The 14,648-nt window shown below is 41.0% G+C and overlaps 2 protein-coding genes and 1 long non-coding RNA gene across 3 annotated transcripts in view; 1 reads left to right on the top strand and 2 right to left on the bottom strand.

The window, feature by feature from the left end:
• Positions 1 to 14,648, top strand: part of LOC146672933 (uncharacterized) — a 405,352-nt gene that overhangs the window by 31,672 nt on the left and 359,032 nt on the right. The gene's annotated exons all lie outside the window — the stretch shown is intronic.
• Positions 1 to 14,648, bottom strand: part of LOC146672937 (uncharacterized) — a 339,553-nt gene that overhangs the window by 5,161 nt on the left and 319,744 nt on the right. The gene's annotated exons all lie outside the window — the stretch shown is intronic.
• LOC146672959 (macrophage mannose receptor 1-like) lies at positions 809 to 14,247 on the bottom strand. The gene is made up of 4 exons (XM_085401550.1): positions 14,173 to 14,247; positions 13,613 to 13,984; positions 13,114 to 13,452; positions 809 to 1,418 (listed from the first exon to the last, which is right to left on the bottom strand). Exons 1-4 carry the CDS (start codon positions 14,240 to 14,242, stop codon positions 1,072 to 1,074), a joined length of 1,128 nt encoding a protein of 375 aa, XP_085257676.1. The 5' UTR covers positions 14,243 to 14,247; the 3' UTR covers positions 809 to 1,071.

The following is a 14,648-nucleotide window of genomic DNA, read 5'->3' as shown; positions in this document are numbered from 1 at the left end:
GATCAGGGAACTCAGAGTAGAACTATCAAAATAAAACAAGAAATGACCGAACAACAGTGGCTGTAGATGATGGAGGATCACCATCACTGACATCTGTCTGTCTCGTGTTCTCCTCTCAGTTCCTGAGGTTCAGATGGTGGAGGAGACAGAGAGGGAGGAGTCTGACATGCTGCCACTTATAACCAAATCTGATATTTGTCAGGACGTCATAGTGGATTGGAGACTCACTGAAGCTGAACAGATGAAGGTCCACGTGAATGAGAGTGGAAAAAATCAGCGAGATAAACAGGACCAGGTTTACAGAGGTCGCACAGAGATGGGGAGAGATCTGTCCTGCTGCTTTGTCCAGAACAAGTTACTTAACAAAGGAGAGAGGAGCTGCAGAGTAGCCTGACAACATCATTATATTTAATCAAGACTTTGACAAAAACATTTTACCAAAATGGTAAAAAACTGTTAACATAACTGGCGGCAGCTCTGATCACTGATTGGTTCACACAGTCCTCATTTCATTGCATATCTTCATTTGTAGAAATGTCATGGAGCTACATGTTAGTTTCCTGGTTTTACCTTTAGGTGGCGCTGTTTGTATTTGTTCCTGTGAAAGCTGTAACAGTGACAGACTTGGTTAAATGAAGGTTTATTTGTCTTCATGAACACATGATCAGATTATGGAGCTCATATGGAGTCATGACACAAACATGGTTTTACCTGCTTTTAGTGACAGGCTTTGTAATTCAAGCTGAGGATACAATGGTGCGATGCAAAGATTTACAGCACATGAAGCAGAAACATTAAAACCATCACCTTATCTGAACTAAATACAACAAACATCCTGCTACAGTTTAATAATGAACCAATCCAGCAACAATGAAGGAAGAAACCAAGATGCTCCTGACTCTGGTAAAGGAGAGGACATGAAACACAGACTGCTCTCTGCAAATGTCTAAGCTGCAGGTAAAAATCTGTTGGTCATTTTCAAACCCAGAGACTGTAAACACTGAGCAGAAACACAGAGTTCACCCCAGAAAACCTACATGTGCAGCTAAGAAGTGACTTTAGGTTTAAACTTTAGTGTTTTATACAAATAAAATTAAATCTCTCATTTTTCCTCTGACTGACCCACTCGTGCTGCCCTCCTGTGGTCATGGCTGCAGACATGGCACAGTCTACAGTCTCTCCCCCTGAAGCCCACCTCTCATAGCACACTAGGTTGTCATTGACCCAGAACCATAAACCCAGAGTGCAGGAGTACTGCAGTCCCAGCCACACGAAAGGAGTCGAGGCGTTTTTGGCTCTTTCCTGGACCCATCGCTGCTGATGAGGGTTGCTGATTGAAACCAGGTCATGATGTGTCTGTCTGCAGTAATTCAAGGCTTCCTCCCAGGTTTGGTTTTCCCTGATCAGAATCAGTTTATCTGCCATAAAATCAGAGACAACATGAAATCAGTTAAATCTGGACTTCAAGTCTCTGGATGTTTGGTCCAGTTTCACTGGAAGAACAAAAGAAAACATTTCAGTGATTCTTCAGACGAATCAGCAGCTCTACAGAGAAATCTCTGTTCCAACCATCAGCTAAACATCTTCACCTGTGACAGAAGTTCAACATACATGCAGAAATAAGTGGCTGCGGTTCCTTCTCCTTCATCGTAAGGAGGTAAGTGACGGACAAGGTAAGCGACTTGTGTTGTAACTGACGTCAGACGCCGGAGATTTTGGCAGAAAATTAAAGCGAATGGTAGTTTAGATTTGAACAAATTCCTTTAAGCTTCAGTATTACCAATTACACTTATCAATTGTCTTATAACTAACAACATTTGTCTAAATCATCTCCAACACCCTGGAGAACAACGAGGAGAGTTTAGAGACTCTCCAAGATTATATTGATCAGTGCTTCAAGGATCTCGTGATGAAGAAGGCCCAGTGTGCAGCTTCCCCGGCCAAACCTGAGACGCCGTCGTTGAAAAGACTTCGTCCGGCAGATTCCCCACAACATCGCCAGCCGGCAAAGATATTGTTGACATGCTGGAGTCAATCGACCAACGATGTCCAGTTTCAATGCAAGGCTGTCCTTGGTGGAGATTCTTCACCGGGAATTTAAATGCTTGCGAGAATCCCTCAGTTCAGCCAGCAGCAGGTGGAAACGCTTGCTGCTGAAAATGCCACGCTAAGGGAGTCGGTGAAATGTCTCACAGAAAATGTTACCCAGCTCAATAGAGAAAAGAAAAGAAACAGTTATTGATCTACAAGCTCGGAGCATGCGTGATAATCTGGTATTTTCTGGTATTCCAGAAGCCGCTGGAGAGGACGCGGAGACCACGGTAAAAAGCTTCATCAAAACCCACCTGAAGCTAGTCAATCATGGCTATGAGCCTAAAAACAATTAGGTCATCCTTTACAAGAACAGATGCTACTTCGGGTGGAAAAGGACAAAAGGAAATTGTAAATTGGACATGGAAGAAAACAAGATCAACGGACTTTAAAATATGTCGATAAATGAATGTGCGATTGCTAAGGATCCCTTTCTTTTTTTGAGGTTAATAGTTTTAGAATAATTATGCATAATGCTCGACGACTCAGATAATAAATCATATGATATTTAAGTAGGTATTGACCCTGAAAGCAATGTGCTTAATACAATTAATGTCACATGTGAATATTATACAGAGGAGCAATTCAGGGATACAGTTGAAATAGTTAATACATTTTCATTAATTCATATTAATTGCAGAAGTCTTTATAGAAGTTTTGCTTCGATTAAAGATTTTCTGTATAGTTTGAGAGGCAGGTTTCAAATAATTGCTCCGTCTGAAACATGGTTAGATGAGAAGAGGGGGTTTCTGTATGGAAGGGTACGATTTATACTTTGTAAACAGAACTAAGAAGAAGGCAGGAGGGACGGCACTTTTTGTTAATTGTGATTTGAAATGTAAAAAAGTTGAATATATGTCTGTGGCTATAGACGATGTAATGGAGTCTGTGACAGTGGAGTTGGACATAGAAAGAAGAAGTAATTGTAACGTGCATATATAGGAAACCGGGGTCACAGATTGAGTTATTTACAGAGGCAGTAGAAGACTTATTGAGTAAGGCTAAGGGAAAAGAGACTGTATGTTTGTGTGGTGATTACAATATTGATCTTTGTAAAGAGGCAAATGATAAGGCTGCGTCAGATTCTTTTGAATTATTACTTGGTAAGGGATTTTATCCTTTAATTATAAAGCCGAGTAGAATAACAGATAAATCAGAAACACTAATTGATCATATTTTCATTAATAGTTTGGAGAGTAATATTATGAGTGGCCTCATCATGAATGATATAAGCGATCATCTACCAGTCTTTTTTACTTTTGATTTAAATGTGAAAAGAAAGGAAGAGGTTGGTTTCGTGAGTCATAGAAGGTTAAGAAATAACGAGGCAATTAACAAGTTTAGACAAGATCTCATGGAAGTGGACTGGAAGGAGGTTTATGTTAATGAGGTCGACGTTGCATACGGAGCATTTTTAAATACATATTTGGCCTTGTTTGATAAACATTGTCCATTGGTATCATTTAAGTATAAGAAAAAGAATAAGAATATGAAACCTTGGATAACTAAGGGTCTTGCAAATGCGTGTAAAAAGAAAAATAATTTATATAGGGACTATATAACACAGAGAACTAAGAATGCGGAAATGAAATCTAAAGTTTATAAAAATAAGTTGGTATTAATATTGAGGAAAGCCAAGAAAGACTACTATAATAAACTTTTTCAGGAAAACAAGAATAATATTAAGGGCATTTGGAATATTTTTAAGGAGGTATTGGGTAACAAGAACACACCCTTAGATCGCCCTAATTATTTCATTAAGAATAATCAAGTTGTCGATGACAAGACTGAAGTAGTAAACGAATTCAATTCCTTTTTGCAAATGTTGGACCCACTTTAGCAAATTTAATTAGGAAAAATGACGAAGCCTGGAAAGCAGAAAGTAGAGTGGTTAATTCTATATTCTTAGCTGATACTACCATAAAAGAAATAGCAGCAATTGTAGAAAACTTTAAAAATAAAAAATCTACTGACTGTGATGGTACAGACATGGTTGTAATTAAAAAGACTTTAGATTGTATAAGTATTCCTCTTTGCTATATTTTTAATCTTTCGTTGCAATCAGGAGTATTTCCTGATCGAATGAAAGTGGCAAAAGTGATACCCTTATATAAATCAGGAGATAAGCATAGTTTTAACAACTATAGGCCAGTGTCTCTTTTGTCACAGTTTTCAAAAGTGCTCGAAAAACTTTTTGCGCAAAGACTTGATAGTTTTATTGAAAAATATCAACTAATAAATGAAAATCAATTTGGATTTCGTAAAAATAGATCAACGGCATTAGCATTGTTGACTTTCATTGACGATATTTCATCTGCAACCAATAATAATAAATATACAGTGGGGGTATTTGTTGATTTAAAAAAAAGCTTTTGATATGTTACAACATTCTATTTTGATTTCTAAAGTGTATAATTATGGTGTGAGAGGTTAAAGGGCAAAATATTATTTTTAGCCTTAAACATAATTAATAGTGTCCGTAATTTCACTAAATCTCCTAATTTTAATAATTTCAATTTTATAAATAATTTATTTGTATGTTCTCTATATTTAACATTCTGAATCATTCGTATCACTTTCTTCTGTAATAAGTTTAGAGGTTTTATAGTATTCTCATATGTATTCCCCCAGACTTCAATACAGTAACTAAAATATGAGAAAAACAATGAAAAATATAAAATGTGCATTGTTTTTTAGTCTAATAAATTTTCATCTACTATTACACTCAAAAAACGAAATTCAGTAACTCTATCAATCAATTCTCCATCAATGGACATAATGACTTCATCTTCCTTTACACGATTGCCAAATATCATGAATTTCGTTTTTGTCAGATTCAAAGATAATTTATTTACATCAAACCATTTTTTTAATCTTAACATCTCAGAAGTCATAATTTCAACCAAATCTTTCAAATTCTCTCCAGAGCAATACAAATTTGTGTCATCTGTAAATAAAATAGAATTTAACCTTTTTGATATGTCACAGATATCATTAATATATAAATTTAAAAGTTTAGATCCCAAAATAGAACCTTGAGGAACGCCACATACAATCTTCAATCTTTCAGAGGTATTGCCGAGATAATGATCAGGGGAAGTGGCCACACATGGGAGCACAGCTGAAACACATGAACCTAACGACAGGACAGGAGAAGTGAAACTGAATACACTGACATTGAATACAGACTTACAAAGTAAAACAGGAAACATGGAGATTAGACATGACATGAACTAAACATAACCACGCAGACATGACTCATGACAGGTAGACGCACGAACCAGGGAGACGGAGTACAGGGGAAGATGACAGAAGCGACAGCATGAACTTGACAACACAAGACACACACACATAAACACATGAAGGGCAAGGGAGGCTTAATACAAGGGTAATATAATTACAAATGAGCTGGAATAACTTAATGAACCTAAACAAACAATAAACATCAAAATAGACTAAACACAAAACACTGGGTCGCACGACCCAGGACCATGACAGTATTTTTATTGTGTTCAGGGGGAGAAGATAGCAAAAGGAAATTTTATTTTAAGCATCAGTTAGCTAGGACAACAAAGATTAATGAGTCCAGCGGTTAGGGGTATACGACTGTGGAACTCACTTCATTATAATTTAAAGAATTGTATAAGTTTACATTGTTTTAAAAAGCGTTACATGCTTAAAACGATAACGCAATATGAAGAATGTGAATGAAATTGGAGTTCATTGAAAAAGGATCCATTATAATTTTTGTTTTATTTATTTTAATTTTATTTTTCTCCTTGTTACTATGTGGAGTGGTATATTCTGATTGTAAATTTGTTGTTTGGTTTGAGTTAGGACCGGAGATAAATGTTAATGTTAGTTTGTTCCCTGATTTTTGGTGCCCACTTGTAATATAAATTGGATTGTAGATAGGGGGCGGGGTTTAATAAGAATATTTTCTTCTTCCTGCTCCTTTTCACACATGGTTGTAGTGCTTTATTGATAGAAAGTGTGGTTGGTTTGTTTGAATTGTTGTACCAAGTGTGAAATAAATAAATAAATGAAAATGAAATGAAATGAAAGCTGCCGAAGGACACGGTGAAGAACATCGTCTTCGATAGGGTACATCGCCATTCGGGCTACGGCCGGGAGACCACGTCCTATTGTGGCCAAATTCGGCCACTTCAAACAAAAGCAACATGTGAAAAGCCGCGGCAGGGAATTAAAAGGAACGGACTTCAGCGTGAACGACCAGTTCCCCAAAGAGATCCTGGAACGACGCAGGGTCCTCTTCCCAATCCGATGCGGCTTCATCCAGAAGGGCTCCCTCGCTGTCATCGCTGTGGACCGGCTGTACATGGACGGACAGCTCCACCGCGACCCCAACATCACTCCGTGGCTGTATTAACTTCACAACAGATAAGAATCCACTACACCCTTTCCCTATCCACTCACACTAACTTGCATTAACTTAAAATTAACATCTGTATAACTTACCGGTATCAAATCGCATCTTAAGTGTGATATGATAGCAGAATTAACACCGTCACTCCCCATCAGTGGTTTGATTGGAATGTTTCATTTTTTTGTTTGTTTGTTTTTTTCCTTCTTGTTTTTTTTTCTCTCTTTCCTCCCTCTTGTTTTTATGCTGCTCACCCCTGTCCTTGGTTTCTTTCTTTATTTCTTTCACTGCTTCGATCACCTGCTTCGACACTCATCCACAAACAACATCCTTTATTTCGACACATACGCACCATGCGCTCAACGGCAGCACATTTACTTCAGTCAGACAGCGCACCCAGGCGTATAGGATACACACACTTAAGCCAAGCCTACTCATATTAGTAACTATGCATACACAAAGTCAGACTCAGGGAGCATCTCGCCACACATTTTCTCTCTCTCCTTCTCCTTATTTATGAACAAGTGATGTATTCTCTCCACCTGTCTAAGCGACACACACAGCATACATCCCTAGTTATACACAAACATCTATGGGTACACTGAGGTTCGTTACATGGAATATAAATGGTGCTGGCTCCAGAGAAAAGAGGTTAAAAATATTTAACCAACTCAAAAAACTACAGGCAGATGTTGTCCTTTTACAAGAGACCCACAGACCTCTTAGAGGTTCGAATGAACTTAAAACACCTGAGTTTCCCAATGTGTTCTCAGCTTGTTATAATTCTAGACAAAGAGGAGTAGCAATTTTAATACATAAAAATATTAATTTCACAGTACTCGATACAGTTATAGATCCAGAGGGCAGATTCTTAATCATTAAACTATCTATACTTGATAAAAAGCTATGTATTGCAAGTGTATATGGTCCAAATGTTGATGATCCCTCATTCTTTCACGGTTTTTTCAGTGCACTCTCTGAACACTTAGATGGCACACTTGTTCTTGGAGTCGACCTCAACCTTGGACTAAATGAAGACATGGATAGGCTCAATACAGCAGGAACTCAGGGCAACTGGCAGTCCACAAATATAATCAAACAGTATATGAGCGACTTTGGTCTTTGCGATGCATGGCGCTCCCTTCACCCCACCAGTAAGGAATATACTTTTTTCTCACATGTCCATCACTCCTACTCTCGTCTGGATTATTTTTTGGTCAGCAGCTCACTGCTGAGTAACATTTCAGACACTGAGATTCATCCTATAGCTGTCAGCGATCATGGTCCTGTATCTTTAACACTAATGCACAAGAATAATACTACGCCAAGTAAAAACTGGAGATTTAATACATCACTACTTAAACATGAAAAAAAAAAAAAAAGATGAAGACTTCTATAAAACGTTGTATTCACCACAAATAAACCCGTCTAAAAAGGAAATTGATCAGTTTTTGGACAACATAACTCTTCCAAAATTATTAGACACTCAAGCAATGGCACTGGATTCACCACTGACACCAGGTGAACTCCAGGAAGCTCTGATAAGTATGCCCAATAAATGGTAAATGGCCTGTATTTATATAGCGCTTTACTAGTCCCTAAGGACCCCGAAGCGCTTTACATATCAAGTCATCCACCCATTCACACACTGGTGATGGCAAGCTACATTGTAGCCATAGCCACCCTGGGGCGCACTGACAGAGGCGAGGCTGGCGCCACCGGGCCCTCTGACCACCGCCAGTAGGCAACGGGTGAAGTGTCTTGCCCAAGGACACAACGACCAAGACTGTCCAAGCCGGGGCTTGAACCGGCAACCTTCTGATTACAAGGCGAACTCCCAACTCTTGAGCCACGATCGCCTCAATAATAAGGCTCCAGGTCCAGACAGCTTTCCTGCAGAATTCTACAAAGAATTCTGGTCGATTCTAGCACCAGTTTTCTACAGAACGTTGTTGGAAATTAAAGAAAAGGGCAGACTTCCATCAAATATGAATTCTGCAAACATTAATCTCCTGCTAAAACCAGGCAAAGACCCTGTATATCCCTCAAGCTATCGTCCAATATCCCTTATAAATGTAGACCTTAAAATAATCTGCAAAGCTCTCTCAAAGAGACTGGAGAAAATAACCCCCCTCTTAATTCATCCTGACCAAACTGGTTTTATAAAAGGTAGGCACTCATCAACAAATACACGTAGATTACTTAATTTGATAGACTACTCATACAGTAAAAACCTAGAAACTACAATATTCTCTTTAGACGCAGAAAAAGCATTTGACAGAGTTAACTGGAAATTTCTATTTGCAACTTTACACAAATTTGGTTTTGGAAACTCTTTCATTAACTGGTTAAAAATATTATATAATTCCCCAACAGCTTGTGTTAGAACAAATGACCAGACATCCTCCAGCTTCTGTCTCTTGAGGGGCACCAGGCAGGGATGCCCACTCTCCCCTTCACTGTTTGCAATTTTTATTGAACCACTAGCAGCAGCAATTAGTCAGAATTCAGTAATTAAAGGCATAAAATGCAAGAACGCGGAACATAAAATCAGCCTTTATGCGGATGATGTGTTACTCTTTCTCCAAAACTCAAAAACCAATATCTCTGGGGTGATTGAATTGATAAACTCTTTTGCAAGAATATAAGATTACTCAATTAACTGGTCAAAATCTACAGTCCTACCGATTAATTGCTCCTTCCATAATTCCTCTTCTACACCACTGCAATCAGGAAATATAAAATATTTAGGTATTAATGTTTCTCCCAAGCTTGCAGATCTAATTAAATTAAACCATATCCCACTTTTAAAGAAGGTAGAAGATGATCTGGCTAGATGGAAATGTCTACCCATATCACTTATGGGAAGGGTTGCCGCTATAAAAATGATGGTATTACCCAAAATAAATTATTTATTCTCAATAATCCCAACTAAACCGCTGCAAGATTGGTTCAGATCTCTAGATTCATGTATGTCCAAATTCCTTTGGAAAAATAAACCCCCACGTATAAGCTTATAAACACTACAAAAGACCAAGGATAAAGGAGGATTAGAACTACCTAACTTTCAGCACTACTTCTTAGCCAACAGGCTTCAGTTTATCTCAGGATGGCTAAAACACACCCTCTTAGATGAACCTTGGCTAGATGTAGAACAAGCACTTTGCAATAATCTAGAGATTTCAGATCTGCCATTTATCAGCTCAAACATCCAACGACATGAATGCTTTAAAAGCATCAACATCAGCTCTTCTCTGACAGCATGGTGGGAGTTTCTAAAATTGGCGGAGTCTTCATTAATCCCATGCAAACGTACACCTATCTGGAACAACCCTGACATATTACAAAACAATAATATCATAAACTTTTCAGATTGGAGTTGCAAAGGAATCAAATATTTAGAACATATACTAGAAGGAACAGAATTTATTTCATTTGACGGACTAGTTACACAATATGCGATCAACAAGAAAAGATTTTTAGAATATCAACAAATTAAATCCATAGTAAAAAAGAAATTTAAACCGGGTCAAGTTGAACTACAAACACCACCAAGTGTGGTTCAATTTCTTACTCTTAAACCCCCCAAATTACTATCCAAAATATACAGAATGCTTTCTAAAACAGATGAATCAATATCACTTCCTATTGCAAAATGGGAAGCGGATTTATCAGTTAACTTAGACCTAAACTTCTGGTCTCAGATTTGCTTAAAAACCTTTCATCTAATTAGAAATCCCAGTCTTCAATTAATTCAATACAAAATATTACATAGAGTGCACTATACAGGTCATCGGATGTTAAAGATGGGCTTTACATCCTCCAACAACTGCTCACACTGCCAAACCAATTCACCGGACAATTATATCCACGCTCTTTGGTTCTGTCCACCAGTTCAGAAGTTTTGGCGCGAGATATGTGAAGACTTATCAAAGTGTCTGAAATGTAACATTCCAACTTCCCCCTTAGTGTGTTTGTTGGGCAGCTTAGATAATGTCACTACAGAAAAGAATATAGCCCATATGGTTTTCACTGCCCTATGCATAGCCAAGAAAACAGTCCTCATGAACTGGAAAAATAAAAATAATCTTAATTCTAACCAATATAGAAATTATCTATTAGATTACATTAGTCTTGATACAGCCTCTGCCACCACATCAGGTCAATTGCTCTGGGCTCCTTTGATCAGCTCCATCACCTAGTGGGGGGGGGGGGGTCATAGTTTGGTCCCACCTTCGCTGTTGTGATTGGTGTGGGGGTAGGGACAGGCTTAGGGCATCAGGGGGTTCCCTAGGAGCATCTTCCTTGGGGGGCTCAACCCAGGGTAGCGGTCATGGCCTATTAAGGGCTCTGTTGACTCTTAGGTGACGGTTTCCTTGTGGCTGCGTGCAGCGGGGCTAGGGGAGGGTCTGTGCTGATGGACGTGGGTTACTGATCTGGTAGTCTGGCTGCCCCTGGGTGGGTCCGGGACAGGCGTGAGGATCTGGGGGCGCTCCGTCTCTGGGCTGGGGCCCTGGCTGGGCCTCGGGGGCTTGGGTCCTGGTTGGTATGTTGCTGGGGTTGTGGGCGGGTGGGTGTATGGGGGCTCGACCCCCATACAGCTGGCCCCAGGGAGGGGTCACTTGCCCCTCCCTTCCTTCCCTCCCCATCTCCAGCTGCCTCCCTCTTCCCGCTCCACCACAACCACCCGCACATGCAGGGCCTTGGGGTAAAGGTATGTCACCAGGGTGCAGAGGAGGCTACCCCCCCCCCCCCCCCCTCTGTCCCCTTCTGGCTGCCTCTGCCTCAATTTTATCCCACAACTTAGACATTCACATTACTCACACCCTCATTACACATACATATAGGATCTTGGGGGTGGGCACAATACACGGAGTCCAAGTTACCATCGGGGTGTACACCTCACCCCTGGCATCGTTGCCCACCTCTCAATTTTAAATACACGTAGACATTGAGGGCTAGCAGGAGGGACTATGCGCTTACCTGCTGCTCTCTGGCAGGTAGCTCCAAGCCCTCCTGGGTTTTAAATGCACCTTAGAACACACATGCATCAACATTACAATGAGCGGGTGGAGGGAGGTTTGGAGTCTTCTCTCACCCCCGTTCTCTGTTGCCTGCTGGAGCGGGGGGTCTGGGAGGAGGAGTTGGACGTCCGACTGGGGTCTGGAGTGTGGGGCCTCCCTGCTGCTGCAGAGTCAGGGCGGTCTGCTTCTCCCCACTGCAGGGAAAAGGGTAACACCACCTGGGTCTGGGTGCAGTTTCCCCCACCAGGGGCAAGGGTACCTAGACCTGGTTCGTAGAGTACGCTTGGGGAGTGTGATCGTGTGTACAGCGTCTCTTTATGTCTGTCTCCACGTTGGTTGAGTGTGGAGTAAGTGCATATGAGAGCATGAGGGTGGGAATGGATGTTTGTGTCTGTGTGTGCCTGTATGTCTGTGTCTATATGTCAGGTTGGGTGTCAGACGCCACCTCTCTGGGGACATCTCAGGCCCTCCAAGGTTTGGAGGCCTATCTCCCCCTACCACCACTTCCCCTGCCAGTGGCGGACTCCCTCAGGTGTCGGTGCGTTGGTGGTTCTTTGTGTCCGGGGATGGGCGTCCAGGTACACACCGGCTCACTCCTTGGCGGCCGCTTATCGGGGCCTGGAGCCTGGGGCTCGCTCGGGCCACTTCGGGGGTTTGGGTGCCCTCGGCCCCTCGGCCTGGGATTCGGTCACTCAGGCACAGCTGGCTGCCGGTGGAGCTCACGGGCGCGTCACTGCAACCCCCCCTGGCTTCTGCTCCGCGGCTGCTGGGTGAACCCTCATCTGGGACTCTCCTCAGCTCTTTCTGAGACAGTGGCGCGGCTGCCCCTCTGTTGGTCTTCCTTGGTCTCTTGTGTTCTGGGGGCCTCTGGATGTCTGGAGTTTTGATCTCCTCCATACCTGCTTCATGCCCTGGAGGACGGGGCTGTGGCCCCCCCACACCCTCTAGCAGATCATTACATGAAGGAACCTTTTAAAAAAAACAAGCGCGTCCATGCTCACAGGTGTACACACGGGTGATCACACCCACAAACTACACCCTTTCTGGCTCCTACCTCAAAGCACACTGTGTTCTGTTGATCTTATGTGCTGCACAATAATGTTTAACATTTAGTATTTACTGTCATATTCCCATATATCATTGTGATGTTGTTTATTCTATTACTCTTGTTCTCTTTTTTCTTTCTCAACAGGTGATCCAGGTGATTGATATATGCATTTTTGTTGTCTGCTTATTTAGTTGTTTTTTGTTTTTTTGCCCTTTATCCCCGTCCCTCTTCTCAGCTGTTTTTCCCCCTCTTCCTTTCTCCCTTTTCTTTTCCTCATTCAAGTCTGTCCCATATCTAGCAAGTGAAAATAAAAAATAAATAAAATAAACAATAAAAGGTGAATCAAATAGACCATTACGGCAAGGCTGGGATGGTCAATTTGGTAAAGTGAATCCGTTGGGCATCTTTCTTTGCCTTTAGACAATAATTCTGATGCAAAAGAGCCAAACGGGACAGGCAAAAAAAAAAAATAAGTGGCTGAAGAAACACACTGACCTAAATCCTCTCAGTGATTCCAGCAGTTCATCTATTGGACAAACAGCTGAGATAAATCTGTGTAAACTCACCATCATAGCAGAAGAAAGGCTTTCTTTGGTCACATCCAGCAGAGCTCCATCTTCCTGATCTCTCTAACAGAGTCGTAGCACATGTCCTGTTGTTTAGTCCATCATTAAATGAGTCCCAGTATCTGAAAGAGAAGTTACTCCCATCTGACCACCTCCAGCTGTCTCTGAACAGGCCGATACACGAGGCTGTAGAGTTCTTCAGCTTCTTAAACTCTTCACTGTATATCTGATTGAGTCCACTGGCCAGGTCGGTGTGATGCTGTCTGTAGTAGCTCTGAGCCTGAGTCCAGGTCACAGACGTCTCAGTCAAATGAAAGGTTTTGTTGTTTTTCATCGTTTCTGTCGAGTCAACAGAAAAACAGAAAAACATCTTTATCAGCTAATCCGTCTCATTCTTAAAACTGCCTCTTTCAAGAACATGTGATATAACACAGATTATAAACTACATTATAACATTATTAAATATTGTATTATCATATTACTGTCCACATATTCTCACCGTTATAGCAGATGAACTGAAATGTGTGAGTACATGGGAAATCTATCCACGCCATGCTTGTCATTACACAGTTCTCAGGGTATGCTCCATCATCTGGCTCTGTATCTCCCCAACAGGTCTTATTTTCAGTGTATTCCTCCCCCGGCAGAGACCAGTGCCACCTCCTGTTGTCTCCTGGCTCGCTGTACAGTCCAATCCAGGCTTCTGTTTGATTCTGTGCAGAGTCTTGAAGTCTTCTCATGTCTGTCAGGTCAAACACTTTGGCCAGGTCTGTGTAGTTCTCTCTGCAGTATGCCCGTGCTTCATCCCAGCTCATCTCTTCTTTAATAAAGTGGTACTCATACAGCTGACATGTGATGAAGACACACTGACCTGAAACAGAAGAAATACTGTTGGATATCTGCTGATACAAGCAGGAAACTCATGTTCCCATCAAACTGTCCAGTTTACAGGTCAATCCTTGATTTTCTCAGTAAGGGTTCATTTGTTTAATGAGTCCTGATCAAACTAAAGGATTTCAGGTGGAAACAATCAGGAGCCCTGGTAAAATGATCACTCACCCATCAGAAGAAGCAGAAACAGACTCCACTGCATCGTCGCTCTGTCACATGAAAATGACTTTTCTGTCATTTGGAGGAAACAATGAATCCAGCAGCTCTTCAGTGTTTGATGGACACGCAGCACTTTATATTAAACACAGATATCTAGTTTGTCACACACTGCTGTAAGAAATATATGATTGTTCTTAATAAATGATCATCTGTTTAAAATTGTCCATGAAGAAAAAGCAACAGTTCAAATGTGGTCCACACAGCACCTCTGTACACAGACATGAAATGAGCCTGCAGGTTTGAAACTTACATCTGGTTCTTCTCTGGTGTTCATGCAGACAGCTGTGCAGTAAATAACCATCTGTACTAACACACACACGCTCTTTGTACTCAGTATTTGAATATGAAAATATAGAGTTTTTCCCACTGACTCAAAGACACACTGTTAATATCAGTTACATAGGGACTCATTTACATTAAGCTCT

This window comes from Rhamphochromis longiceps, linkage group LG3 (genome assembly GCF_057381845.1).
Source record: "Rhamphochromis longiceps isolate RC_006_pf linkage group LG3, R_longiceps_female_GT1.1, whole genome shotgun sequence".
Taxonomy (NCBI): Eukaryota; Metazoa; Chordata; class Actinopteri; order Cichliformes; family Cichlidae; genus Rhamphochromis; species Rhamphochromis longiceps.
Note: the sequence above shows the minus strand (reverse complement) of the source record. Positions and strands in the feature narration are given on the sequence as shown.